This window comes from Electrophorus electricus, chromosome 11, assembly GCF_041902795.1.
Source record: "Electrophorus electricus isolate QZ-2024a chromosome 11, ASM4190279v1, whole genome shotgun sequence".
Classification (NCBI taxonomy): domain Eukaryota; kingdom Metazoa; phylum Chordata; class Actinopteri; order Gymnotiformes; family Gymnotidae; genus Electrophorus; species Electrophorus electricus.
In genome coordinates, this window is record NC_137507.1 from 172102 (window position 1) to 185995 (window position 13894).

Sequence of the window (13894 nt, forward strand, 5' to 3'; positions counted from 1 at the left end):
TTTTTTATATGATCTATATCTCCTATGCTCTTTAAATAGGCTGACAAATTATCTCTAAAATGTACTCGTTGTTCAGAGGAGTGAGAATTCAACCCCACCACAGAAATCTCATTTATATTAATGTATGAAAAGGTATTTTCAACTTTGTTATTTTCTTCATTCTCATCAGTTATTAGGTTTATAATCTTACTGAATAGGCTACCTCTAATATTAATGTACATAATTTAAATTAAACTCATGAAATTACAATCATTAACAGCATTTTGATGATCTATGCAGGGCCGTAAAAAGATAAAAATGTTAGATCCACACCATGGAAAAGTGAATTACTTCACATAAAGTAATAAACCCCATTGCTTGTTATAATTATGCATATGGTAATTAGCTTCACATTGCGTTTGCTTTTATATTCTTATTTCATTTTATATCGACTATTTTATATGCTGTCTTTATTTTGGCATACCTCCCTTAGTGTAACAAACAATTTCATGACCATTGCCAGCTGCTCTGAGGTAAATTGAGCACCAGGTTTGTTGCTGTAGGCCTAGATTACAAAGCATGCTTTTATGTAGGCTACTCTCCACCAGAACATGATCAGAACATCACTGTTTCCACATTCAATTTCAGAATTAAAGACACCAGGCAAAAAGTTCCAAAACTAGCAAGGACCAGAGGTTGGAGTCCTTGTTCAATTTAGAGTCCTGGATCTATGGTAATTAGACTAAATATTCTGCATTGCTTAATACAATGTTAACTAATTCCAAAGAAAAAGACCTCTTGATTTTAGATCCCTTTATTTCATAAGGCTGAAAAACACATTTGCGGTGAGAGACAAGCCCTAAGCTGTGAAGGATGTAAAGGGGTGCCATATTTGAGGCAGACAGTGAAACAGTTTTGAGAATAACCATGCTGAGTCTGGATTTGGATTTCCTCTTAACCTAGTCGGCCTCTCTCTTGTTTCTCTGGACTCTCCCACTGGCAGTGAAAGGGGACAGCAACTGAAGCTGAATAGGCAAGAGAATCTGTATCGCTTCGCATCCTCTGAGTGGTACTGGCTGCTTCCTCAGTAAATGGAAGGACTAGCTCACTGTGTGGTGACGGGGTGGCCAGACTATGCTGATCTGAGTACTCTGTTACAGAAAGGAAAAATCAAGAATGAAATCTTGTGATACAGATTTGAAGCAGTTAACATCTGATAAAGATTAAGATATGGCTATTCCTGTTTATTTCCCAAATGACACTAGGACTACACATTTAATAAAAAAAAAAAAAAAAAGATAATATTTTTTGCTGAACATTCTTTAGTCTATTATAGATCTGTTAACTTAAGTTAAAACATATCAGTATCATTTCCATTTCTTTATGTTTATGTGACATATGTTATTCTCACAGAGAGTGAATGGATCAGGCTGACCTGTAGAGAGCAGACCAGACTCACTGTTGACATGCTGTTCTGCTGTTGTCCTCTGGGGGTGACTGATAGCTCCTCTCATGGATTTTCCTTCTCGTGGGGGCAATAGCAGGGGGGATTGAGTGATCCGAGCTCTGGCACCTCCAGCCGGCCTATCCCAGACAGGAACACCAGGATCATTCTAGAGCTGCTTGGCCTTACTAGTTCTGCACAGTTAGTGCCTGACTTTAGCCCTGTCATGTAGATTTCAGATGTGTAATTTATGGTTTTGTAACATACAGTATTTTCAGCCTAACCCTAACCCTAACCCTAGCCCTAACCCTAACACTGTAACCCTAACCCAAACACTGTTACCCCAACCCTAACCCTAACACTGTAACCCTAACCCTAACACTGTAACCATAACCCTAACACTGTAACCCTAACCCTATAGCTAACCCTAACCCTATCCCTATCCCTAACCCTAACACTGTAACCCTAACCCTATCCCTAACCCTAACACTATAACCCTAACCCTAACCCAATCCATCACCCTAACACTGTAATCCTAACCCTAACCCTGGAATTTACAGCAGCTCACAAATTAAGGATAATTTGTGAATTGAGTAACATTTCACATTACAACACTGTTATAACTGTTATACATTACAACCTTTATAAGGTTACTATACTGATAATCAGGGCCAGCTGTATGATGGTGTGATGGTACCAGTTATCAGGGTCTGTATGGTGGTATGATGGTACCAGGTGTCAGAGTCTGTGGTCCGGAACCCTTTAGCGAAAGGGTTACTGGCTATCTTCAGTTGTGTGATCTGTAGATTAAAGAGAAACAGATCAGTTTCCCTTTACAATATTTTAGTACAAATTAAAAAACATTTTCATTATTATTCACAATTTTGTTCACTATCCTTTTCTACTAAGAAACCTGTAATCTGTGTTCTAGTACCCTGTGGTTCTGGTAGGCGGTGACAGCGATGAAGCGTGTTTCTGGGAAGAAGAAGGTACAGAAGTTGCGGTGAGGGGAGAGTTGCCCATCCGTCCGCGGGTCCACCAGGACCACATGCAGCCGCGGCTGGTAGCGGTGCATCGAATTAAGGATGATCTGTACAGCAACACACGTCTGAATTAAACACACCCTGGTACACACATGTTTGAATTAAACACACCCCTGTACACACACGTCTGAATAAAACACACCCCTGTACACACACGTATGAATTAAACACACTCCTGTACACACACGTCTGAATAAAACACACTCCTGTACACACACGTCTGAATAAAACACACCCCTGTACACACACGTCTGAATTCAACACACCCCTGTACATAAACGTCTGTGCATGTGTTAATGCATGTCTGTGCAGGTGTCTGTGACTTACATGGCCATTATCGTCGAGCAGGTTGTTGGTCAATTTGAGGCGGTCAAAAGAGACGGTCTGCTTCATCCACTGGGAGCCACGTGCTGGAGAATCTGGGTGGAAGTGGACTCTTCCTGGGACAGCTGCATCACCACGTCCTGTCACCAGCCACGAAGAGCTGTGGAAGGCGTACCTATGGCAGGAGAAACCACGAGCTCTCCTGATCCTGGTGACACGCCATTTGCGGGAAAATATGAGTTGTAACATATTTTAACAATTTAGATCACATGCTGTTCAGCTGCTGGACCCAGCCACAGGCACATGTAGGTGACTGGGCATTGCACTGCAGTCCAGTTAACCTGGATCCACTAGAGTACAGCTAACCTGGTTCCATTACACGACAGTCCAGTTAACCTGGCTCCACTACAGTCCAGTTAGCCTGGTTCCACTACAGTACAATCCAGTTAACATGGTTCCACTACAGTACAGGCCAGTTAGCCTGGTTCCCCTACAGTACATGTGTCCAGTTAGCCTGGTTCCACAACAGTACAGTTAGCCTGGTTCCACTACAATGCAGTTAGCCTGGGATGTAGGGATCTCTCTACAGTACATGAGGAAGCCAAGGTGTTACAGATCACGAGTCCAGAGTCTAGCGTCCCTAGGTTTAACCCTGACCCTAACCCAAACCCCAACCCAAACCTATGCATCAGTACCTGTATCTCTTGTCATCTACAGGAATGAAGTCCATTAGGAGCACATACTCTGCTGTAGGGTCCATGTCTGAGATGTGCACTTGAAACGTGGGGAACATTCTCCTTTTGGAACACAGAGAGAAAAGACACCAGAAGAAAGTGGTAATACTTACTCACAATCTCACTACCACTGTTTAAAATGCAGAAAATTTGGTCAATAAGGATCAATTATGATTAATCAAAGAATGTTAGAAACTCTTTTGTGCTATATTTAAAAAATATTGTTTTCTAATGACCACATGACTAGCAAATTATAAATACACATTACTGTCCATGCATAACATATAGAGATTTTTACAAAGATGACTTATTTGATGCAACCTCCCAGCTTTTGTGACGATCATCTCAGTACCAAGCTGGTCAAACTGCTGCCAAAGGCTATACGTCTCTAGTTGAACTTTGACCCTTGCTACCTGAGGTGCTTTGGCACATGTGCCAATGTCCTCTGAAACGCAAGGCAGAGCTGGTGTGCAGGTCTGGCTCAGCTCAGAGACTGCAGGCCAAGGCAGAGACAAGATTACAGGAGGAAAAACGTATGTATTACATTAATACTGTCATTACATTTTCACAGTATGTAGAATTTAAAAATAAAGATATAAATGAGTATAGTTATTTGCTGTCATAAGTAATCTGAAAAAACAGAACTTCATAGGAAAAGAAAAAATATTCTTAACTTAAAATCTGCCAGTGGACCTACAAGATTTCACTACAAGGAATTTTAAGCCATTTCCAGGGAATTTTAAACCATTTTATTCCATTTCTATTGGTCCACTGGACATGGCAGCTGATGTTTATAAATAGAACAAAAACATTTAAAACTGAATAAAATTGAATTGCCAGGTTTTCTTATATGAGCCACAATATTCAGACAAGTAGAAAGGGAGGGTCAGCTTTACCATCCATCCAGACTTGTGTTGGTTCAGATCTGTTTACTTGTGCCCCGGCTGTGCGTCCAGTTATGTCCAAGCTCCAGTTGTGCGTGTCCTGCTGCGGAGACCAAGGCAGGCGTCCGGCTGTAGATCTGTGCAGACTGAAGGCTCTCCGGCCAGGTTTATATACTTCAACCCAAAATCTCATTCACTAACTCTACAGAGTACCTCAGAGACAAGGAGTGCAAGTCATACCCCACATTAAGATCAAGTACTGATTAATTACATGAATATTACCCACGAATATTGACTGAAAAGAGAACACCATCAATTGATCAAATGTCCCTGATATCCAGTGACAGCACTCAGCACACAGCTAATTGGACTTCAGTTCAGCCTCAGAGCTGCCCTCTGACCCACAGTGAACACTGGGGAGCCAGATCCTCAATAACCCCCCACTCTCAGCTGTGCCCTCGGTCACTGCTAAATAAATAAATAACAAACAGGCCTCCAAGCAGCCTAAAGGCAAGCTGAGATAGATCAGTTCATATTCTCCTGCTTATGAGGAGACACGATGGCAGGTTTAACATACCATATGTGTTGTACTACATGTACTTTATACAATAGTCCACATCATCTTCTCTCTTCAGAGGCTCATAAAAGGGGAGATACAGCACAAATAGTATATGGTGGTTATCAGAATTATAAATGGACTGTCTGATAATTAGTATTTCCAAAAGATTATTAAACAAAACATTTGCTGGGGGTTTTTGAAGTGAAAATGTTGGAGACCATTTGTATGAATGTTGGAGAATATTGTAGAATTTAAACAAAATATTATGACCTCAAAGCTCATTTAATAATAAAATGCTACTTTTAGGTAATTTATCCCTTGTGAGTGGAAGGAGCCTCACTCACCCTCATCAGAGGCAGAGGCAGATTTTCTCACTGACTGTCAGAAATGAACTGACCTTGAGGCCAAGCTGATGGAAATGGCCTAGACTGTATGCTATGAGATAAGATCTCATGTCAAATAAAATGATCTTGTGTTGTTTGTGGGTTACCTGCTCTGGAGGAGGAAGATGTGATGGCTTAAACATGAATGTTGGATAAAACTAAAAAAAATTCTGGTCCTCAAATTCCGACTAGTGGTCATAAAGCAAAAGATTATGGGTTAGTGTTGAAATTGTTTTGCCTGAGGTAATTCACGAGGTCATCTCATCCATCTCACTAAATCTAATCTATGCAAGGTCTCTAAGAAACAAAAGGACAGATCTGCCCAGTCTTAGTGATGTATTACTCTAATAAACTCATTCATCAACACTATAACTATTGCTCATGGTTTTGTGTGTAAATCTTCTCTTGTTCACCTTTAATGATCATTGTTAGCACAATCTTAGTAATTATCCAGTTATGGGTTCAATATAAAGTTCTAAAAAATATATTTTTGCACATTAAAGCTACATAGAATCATGCTGAAAATAGAAAACTTGAAACAAAATATTTAATTTGTCTAGTGGATAATTATTATTATTATTATTATTATTATTAATAATAATTATTATTAATAATAATACTCATACTTCTCGTTTGTGAAATATCAGATAAAGGAACACACGTGAGACATGACTAGTATGAAACAGTGTTCTTTTATTTATTCTTTTGTCATAATTTTTTGACAACACAGAAGTACAGCAAAAGACCAGGCATTTAAGAATATTCCACAACATCTGCTTGCTGGAATGAACTCATGTGACGGAGGGTCTTCATACCACATTAGCCTGCATCATGTGAATGGAAAGTGTATGTGAATAAGGAGATGCATGGGGCAGCACAACTGCCTGTAAAGACCATGTGGTTATGAGACCCTACAGACCTGATTACTGCTGACAGGGCCTGGAGGTAAATGGATTGGTAGAAAAAACAAACCTTTCAGGATGTCTGAGAGAGCAAAATGACTGAGATGTTTTATGCCTTTTCAAAAACCTTTTGGATGGTATTAAATACACCCTCCAGCTGAGGCTTCAGCTCACTGGCAACCTTGCTAAACTTCTCTTGGAGTTTTCCAGATTCAAAGTCTTCTTGTAGAGTTTTGAAGAAGCCTCCAGTCTGCTCACGGTAGTCATCGATATAAGGTTTGATCACGGCCTGCCACACCTGCACACGAGCCGTCACCTTGTCACGTATGGTTTCCACAATGGGGGTCAGCTTGGATTTGGTCTCCTCCAGATTGGTGACAAACAACACCTTCATCTCCTTGGCTACAGGCTCCATTTTCTCGCTGAACTCCTTCAGCTGCTCACGCTTCTTCTCCAGGTACTCTGTGATGACTGGCTCCAGCTTCTCACGGTACTGATCCAGGTGCTTCTTGATCACAGTGCGTAACTCTGTGCATTTGGGCTTCAGGTCTGTGCGCAGTTCCTCCACGTCTTTCTTCACATTATCATAGACCTCATGAACGGTGTCCACCACAGTGGGGCCAATGCCATCTCTGATTGGTTTCAGGCTTTCAGAGGCAGATGTGAGCATGTTCTCCACCATGTCCAGGCCCTTGTGAAGCTGCACCCTATACAAGAGATAAAAAGGAGGCAAAACAAGTCACAGAGGTCATTCTGTTATTGCAACTCATGTAATGCTTCTCAAATTAATTTGGAATCCACAAGGCATGAAGATGGAGGCTTTAGGGTTCACTAAATGAGAGGAAAGAGTGTTGACTTTCTCTTACTTGAGGTCCTTGAATTCACCATCATCCAGCTTATCAATAGCTTGCTTTGAGTTTTCCTTTATTTGATTCATGAAAGTTACAACTCCAGACCGGATATGTTCATACTGAGATGGAGCATCAGCCTGTATAGAATGAGTCTGGCAACCTGGACACATGGATCAGGAAACACTCAGGCTTGTCACACCTTCAGCTCACCCTGCCCCCACACACACTCCACATACCACTGCATCCTATTGGCCATGGAAGATTTAAAAAGGGAGCTTTTAATATATGTTTAAACACAAGTATTGAATAGTGAATTTCAATTATAGCAAGGAACATTATTTACCTGCAGCCAACAGAATGGCCAGTGCTATAGCCACAAACCTCATGATGTGTCTGCTAAGCAAAAAGAAAGAGAGAGAAGTCAGCATCTCTGAAGAAGAACCAAATCTCACAATAAAACATTACAAAATAATGCATTTTGCAATTAAATGCAAGTATGAGCAACTCTAACAGAAAGAACAGCAAGAGGACTGTGTAAGCACTAGAAGAACATTCTCAGTTCCTTCACTCTCCTGCTTCACAGATTTCAGTGTATACTTGAATACCTCCCAGATAAAACAGGCCTACCAGCAGTTACAATGTTTTCAAAGCCTTATTAGCTCCTAACCAGTATATAATCTTCAGTTCTATGGTATTATTTTCTGGTAGACATCCAAACAATTCAGTGAAATGCTGTAAAGCAGTCCAGTCCTATTCTTCTAACAGTCCTTTCTGTTCTTTCCAAGCACAAACGTCTGCTTACCTGTTGATGATGCAGGTCTGGAAGAGACTGGGGAAAGTGAGACAAGGCCACTGTTTTATAGGGTCCTGTAAGAGGGAGGGAACTGCTGAGTGAACTGGACCTCACCCCCATCTCTGATCCAGTGGAACAGCTGGGTTCAATGGTCACAAGCTGAGTGGGGGGGTTATCACCAGTCAGAATAGTGCTATGAAGACACTCTCTCTCTCAAAGCAGCAGTCTGGTGTTACGTCAAGGATGATATGTGAATAAATTCTTTTTTATCCTACATAAAACCTGATATTGCAAAAATGTTGACAGTTCATGTAACACAAGGAAATATGTTATGAGTCTTTACGAAATGAGTCTGTTATGAGTCTCTTACGAAAAGGACTTTTACTGTAGCACTTCCTAAATGTGCTGAATCTTTGTGCTCTATCAAAGTATTGAGCTTCATTTGTCTCTATGGCAAATTAATCTTCATGTCAATATAGGGGCTTATCTCTACAAGTCCATCAGACTCACACTGGGTGTCTCTGATTGCACATTAAAAGTACACTTGGGTTTCTGCATGCAACAACTGATAAAATATTTTGAAATCTTAGAAGAATTAATTTAAAAGTGTATAAGGGAGAAAGATCCTTTAAATAAGTTTTGATATTTTGATTCTTGGTGCAAAGATCTTGTGTGGACACCAGTGGCCGACTGCCAGTCTGAGTGGGAGTTTTGTGAACTAATCAGAACAGCAAACACTTCTAATGCACTTAAATCCTTGATCAAATCACTGGCATTTTATATTCCCCCTCCCTCTCTCTCTCTCCCTCTATTTCTTTCTCGCTCTCTTTCTCTCTGACTCTGCTGTTTCCTCATCAGGATGAAAGGTCCAGAGCTCCCCCACAGCGTTCCTGATGAGCTTTAGAAAGGGCATCAGGTCCAGACTTGATTTGATGAGGGAGGAATGTCGTAATCTGCACGGTACACAGCTACCATTTCACTGCAGGTGAATAGCCTGCCAGCTTTCCCTGTATGCTGAGCCAAACTGACAAATGGGTTAAAAGATCAAAAGCTTTGTTTGCTGTGCTTGTACTTTGAGGCCTGTGAGGAGATGGTTGGACACCTCCACTGGCATCTGAGGAAACATTCTTATGGTTGGACTAGACCACAGAGAACGAAAAGCAAATGACCAAACAATACAAGTTCATGAATTACAAATCTGTAAAGATGAGACAATTATTGTTGAGTTCACAGCCTGATTCCACTACCAAGAAGAGTTTGGCACCGGAATAGTTTTCATTTCTCAGTGGAACAATTTGACCTCAAACATTTTTACAAACAGCTGGGAAATATTTTAAACAAAACCTGAGTAGCTGTATCTAGATTAACACACGTAAAATGATATTGAGTCAGGGGTTTTTGTTAATAGATGATAATGAATTGTGTGCATTTGGATTATGCATGTGTTACCATTTCAATGAACGGCATGGCATCTCACTCTTTAGAAGTTAAAGAAGTCTCATGTATAGTTCTATTCCTTAGCCTGCTCAAAAGTCCCAGTTTAAAATAATGTATTATTTATTTCAATTTTTAAAAAATCTTGCTACTTTTAGGCCCTATTGCATAAATATCTGTAAAAATCTATATTAGTTTTTTTTGGTGTGCATGTATTTTAATAACATTCCTAATAAAAACAAAAAAGGATAAAACTTTTTTTAAACATTAAGATTAATTTAGGAAAGAGTATATGAGTATACAGTTATTTAGTACTGAAGCTTCTAGCAGTCTACCTACATCATTATTCTGTTTCAGTAGGTTCCTGTTATTCATCTACTACCTCAGAGACCCTTCAGATTTGATAGAATCATTTGACTCAATTCTATACCTGAAAGAACTGTTATCAAAGTGAATTATACTGAAGGCAGGCTGAAAAAGGCACTTAAATTAGTGCACAAAAGGTCCCGCTGAGGTCCTGTGATGTCCTGTTGAGGTCCCATGAGGTCCTGTGAGGTCCTGCTGAGGACCTGCTGAGGTCCTGTGATGTCCAGCTGAGGTCCTGTGAGGATCTGCTGTGGTCCTGCTGAGGTCTTGCTGTCCTCCTGCTGAGGTCCTGTGAGGACCTGTGATGTCCTGCTGAGGTCCTGTGAGGTCCTGCTGAGGTCTGCAGTAGCTTTGGGTTGTGCAGCTCTATGATTAATCATTAATATTTAACTTACAGAAGTACAGAACAAATGAACAGACCATTTCCATGAAATCTGTACATTTTTGAGAGGGACAGTCCCCACTATGTCAGTAAGATATTTAACAATATGTCTTATAAATCTTATTGTTAAATATCTTACTGACAGAAAAAAAAACTTTCAGAAGGAATTATCTGATATGTATAAAGGTCTAAGCCAGAATGTTTGGTGATCAGGAACTCATGGATACATGTGGACATATTCAGTACAACGCAATACATCTGTGGATACAGCACAGTAAATATTTTACTTATTGGCAGCCAACCAAGCGTGAATCAGGAGTGCCCGGTAAAAACCAAACTCAGTCCTTTAAACGGCCTCTTTCCCCTTTAGCCACAAGCTTCCGTTCTGTCATGCATGTTGACCCAAATGAACACAGAGCAGTTTTGGGCTTTACTGTAGTTTTTATGTAATCAGCATCAATCACAAACCTGTAACTAAAATGTTTTTGCCTGAATAAATGTACACTGATCAGCTTCTGTCCTGCTCTGACATCTGCCAAACATCCCGCACCCTCAGGCTGCTCTTCCTTCCTGCCAAACGTCCCGCACCCTCAGGCTGTCCACCACTGACGTCCTCATTGTCCTTCCATCTGCCTCTGGCCCATGTGTTTCTCACAATGCTCTGTATTTTCTGGGTGTTCAACTGTGAATTCCAGTACTTATTCTTGGTACTCGAATAGTCACTCATCTAAGTAAATGTACTTCTTATGCAGGTTTAATAAAGACATAATAGGAGGCAAATAAAAGGTTGTGGCAGCAAAAATGTACAATGACAGAAGATCCTGACCTCAGTTTGACTCAGTGCTGTAATGTTTAGAATGGAAATTAAGTCCAGAAGCAGATTATTGTGATATCTACTGCTGAGTTTTATAGACATAGATTTATTGTTGATGATTGTAGACAGTTATGTTGCTGATATGGTAGCATATGCACACACTGTTTTTTTTCAGTGTTGTTTTTCATCTGTATCCATTATATATTGTGCTTATGGAGAGCATAAACCCAGACCATAGAGCCCTGCTGGAGCAGAGGAACCAGGCTGGACACATTCAGAACCTCTGTCTGATATGACCTCTGCTAATCTGGGAATCTCATTCTGACTTTTACATTACAAATGCATCAGGATTCTCAAATGTTATCATAACATCACAAATGTAGAAGAAAAGAACTATTGTTTGGTAATTCACTTTTATTCACAAGCTAAATCACACTATTGTTATTGAAGTATTAACACAATGTTACAGTTTTCGACAAATCCTAAAAAACATTCCTTGAAACCTGTCACAGAAATATACATAATGTTTCTGTCCTAATGTACATAACATGTCTGAGTTACCTTCAGAAGGAAATATACAGTTGCTTCATGCACACCCTGTTGTGCTGGAGGACACAGTCAATGAAGGAGAGGCTCACACTCTTGAGTCCTTCCACATCTGCTGTACTTACCAGTCTAATGGCAGTGTTTTGGCTTTATTTCACACAGTCTAATGTGTTTGAAGGATCCTGTCATCTGAGAGGCTCCTGCTGTGGGGTGAATGGAGGGTTTTGAGGGTTTTGGGGGTTAACAGGGGTCATTCCACTCTTGTGGCAATTTTGTAATTCAAAAACAGAAAGGGAAAGTGCAGTTATAAATATATGCATGCAGTAAAAGTAGTGATATAGTTAATACTTGATCAAAATATTACCTGAAGAAATTAATAAATAATGCATAAACGAAAATGAGATTATACCCAACAAACATTCAAGTTTCCTCAATACAGCCTGTACAGAGCAACTATCTGATAAAATATTTTGTTATAGACATGTGACCAATTATGTAAATGTTTCACTATTTATTCTGTTTATGTAATATTATGTAATTTTTTTTTCTTTTTTAATATAAAAAGGTGCTGATATACATGCATTTAATTCAATAAAATGTCAGTTTTGACATCAGTTTTTTGCCTTTTCATTAACATATTGGAGGCTTTTATGCTGTGCAGTAATTGTGTTTAATTAATAAACACAGTAATTGTGTTTAACCTCTGCCACTTGTGCTCACCATCATGCATCACAAGTGTATTACAGTGCAAAAATGTGTTTTAGTGAATGATGATGTGTTTAGAGTTTTGCAAAAATAATAAATGAGCTTTGCAAATTGTATCTAAGTAGGTCTAACTTATTCAGGGTTTTGCCAAAAGAGAGAATGAACAAATCAATTCAGGCCACTGGCATTTGGGTCTGAGAGAGGGCTTTAATGTTTAGTTCAGAGTGTTTAGTTCAGAGAGAGGGTTTTAGTGTTTAGTTCAGAGAGAGGGCTTTTGTGTTCAGTTCAGAGTGTTTAGTTCAGAAAGAGGGCTTTACTGTTTAGTTCAGAGAAAGGGCTTTAGTATCTAGTTCAGTGTTTAGTTCAGAGAGAGGGCTTAATGTTTAGTTTAGAGAGAGGGCTTTAGTGTTTAGTTCAGAGAGAGTGCTTTAGTGTTTAGTTCAGAGTGTTTAGTTCAGAGAGAGGGATTTAGTGTTTAGTTCAGAGAGAGTGCTTTAGTGTTTAGTTCAGAGAGAGGGCTTTAGTGCTTAGTTCTTCTTCTCTGAGCCCAAATTAAGTTTTGGAAAGCTCACATGTGGTATGTGTGTTGACTCTTTGACGTGATTTGCAGTGGTGGCTGCATGTGACTCATGATCTGATCAGCAGAGAACAGTAACACAGGACAGAGACGTGAACCTACCACCTACATAGTAAAACAGGACAGGGCCGTGAACCTACCACCTATACAGCAACACAGGACAGGGACTTGAACCTACCACCTACACAGTAACACAGGACAGGGCCGTGAACCTACCACCTATACAGCAACACAGGACAGGGACTTGAACCTACCACCTACACAGTAACACAGGACAGGGACGTGAACCTACCACCTACACAGTAACACAGAACAGGGACGTGAACCTACCACCTAGCAGGAGAATATCCCACAGTACTGTAGCCGTTACCTTAAAGAGCTTGTGTTTATGCAGTGGGCATAGCTGCGCAGTTAGGAAAAGAAAAAAATCTTAGTTTGGATGAGTTCATATGTACACTGAGGCATTTTCATATAAAAAATAAAACAGAAAATGGTTCATCAAATGTATACATTTAATTTGTTTGTATCTATGTAATATACATGCATTTTAAACATGTGTATTGAGTAGATCGATTACTACAATTAGAACTACTTTAAATTTGAACCACTTTAAAAACATTTCCTTGTCCATTCATAGAGAGCAACGATAAAGCATTCAAACTGATCCTGTGGGTTTGAGTGCTAATATTTAGCTTGGCAGTTCATGATGTCCAAAACCCATGAAGCCACAAAGTTGCTTTGCAAACAACACCCACACATGTCCACTGGGGAGATTACTGTCTCTTTTTCCAGGGGGCATAATGACTCAGGTTGGTACAGAGTCCCAAAAAAACAAATAAAATAAAAACTAAATAAAAACAAAAACAAACGAACAAACTAAAACAAATACAATGTTCTGGTAGGAAAGTTCAATTACTTGTTCATTACTGCATAGTACTTTGCATTTTGGAAATAATATGTCAAATAAAATTAAATAAATATAACATAAACCGATTTAAAAAACCTTTACATTGCAGAAGGAATGTGGAATTGCTCTTTAACATTAGGGTTAGGTTAGGGTTTAGGGTTTATGGTTTAGGGTTTAGGGTTAGGTGCATGCTTGTTCTGCAGGAAGAGGAGATATTTTATTCAGATGTTGGAACTGTTTTGACCTGTTACACAATAACTGTTACAC

At 39.7% G+C, this 13894-nt stretch overlaps 2 protein-coding genes across 6 annotated transcripts; both read right to left on the reverse strand.

Annotated features, from left to right (window-relative positions):
• Nucleotides 1-76: 76 nt before the first annotated feature.
• Nucleotides 77-5733, reverse strand: LOC113590491 (T-box transcription factor TBX10). Of its 5 annotated transcripts, none has more exons than XM_027030645.3 (8): nt 4421-5733; nt 3846-4017; nt 3486-3587; nt 2794-2965; nt 2358-2513; nt 2156-2223; nt 1415-1563; nt 77-1130 (listed from the first exon to the last, which is right to left on the reverse strand). In XM_027030645.3, the coding sequence occupies exons 1-8, from the start codon at nt 4599-4601 to the stop codon at nt 934-936; spliced, it is 1197 nt and encodes a 398-aa protein (XP_026886446.3). In that variant the 5' UTR covers nt 4602-5733; the 3' UTR covers nt 77-933. The 5 variants fall into 5 exon arrangements, 3 of the variants coding, with proteins under 3 accessions (XP_026886446.3, XP_081580116.1, XP_081580115.1); XM_081723990.1 differs by having other exon boundaries at nt 1439-1563; nt 2794-2998; XM_081723989.1 differs by having other exon boundaries at nt 2794-2998.
• A 290-nt stretch (nt 5734-6023) lies between these two features.
• apoa1b (apolipoprotein A-Ib) lies at nt 6024-7924 on the reverse strand. The gene is made up of 4 exons (XM_027030652.3): nt 7906-7924; nt 7447-7499; nt 7119-7263; nt 6024-6959 (listed from the first exon to the last, which is right to left on the reverse strand). Exons 2-4 carry the CDS (start codon nt 7487-7489, stop codon nt 6362-6364), a joined length of 786 nt encoding a protein of 261 aa, XP_026886453.1. The 5' UTR covers nt 7490-7499; nt 7906-7924; the 3' UTR covers nt 6024-6361.
• Nucleotides 7925-13894: the final 5970 nt, after the last annotated feature.

Excerpts from the sequence above, each read along its gene's own strand:
- LOC113590491 (XM_081723989.1), bottom strand. The coding sequence starts at position 4,601 with ATGAGATTTTGGGTTGAAGTATATAAACCTGGCCGGAGAGCCTTCAGT. Across the intron at positions 2,514-2,793 it reads TGCTCGACGATAATGGCCAT|ATCATCCTTAATTCGATGCA; the intron begins GTAAGTCACAGA and ends GTTGCTGTACAG. Across the intron at positions 2,224-2,357 it reads CCGCCTACCAGAACCACAGG|ATCACACAACTGAAGATAGC; the intron begins GTACTAGAACAC and ends TTTAATCTACAG.
- apoa1b (XM_027030652.3), bottom strand. The coding sequence starts at position 7,489 with ATGAGGTTTGTGGCTATAGCACTGGCCATTCTGTTGGCTGCAG. Across the intron at positions 7,264-7,446 it reads GGCCATTCTGTTGGCTGCAG|GTTGCCAGACTCATTCTATA; the intron begins GTAAATAATGTT and ends CCATGTGTCCAG. Across the intron at positions 6,960-7,118 it reads GGTGAATTCAAGGACCTCAA|GGTGCAGCTTCACAAGGGCC; the intron begins GTAAGAGAAAGT and ends TCTCTTGTATAG.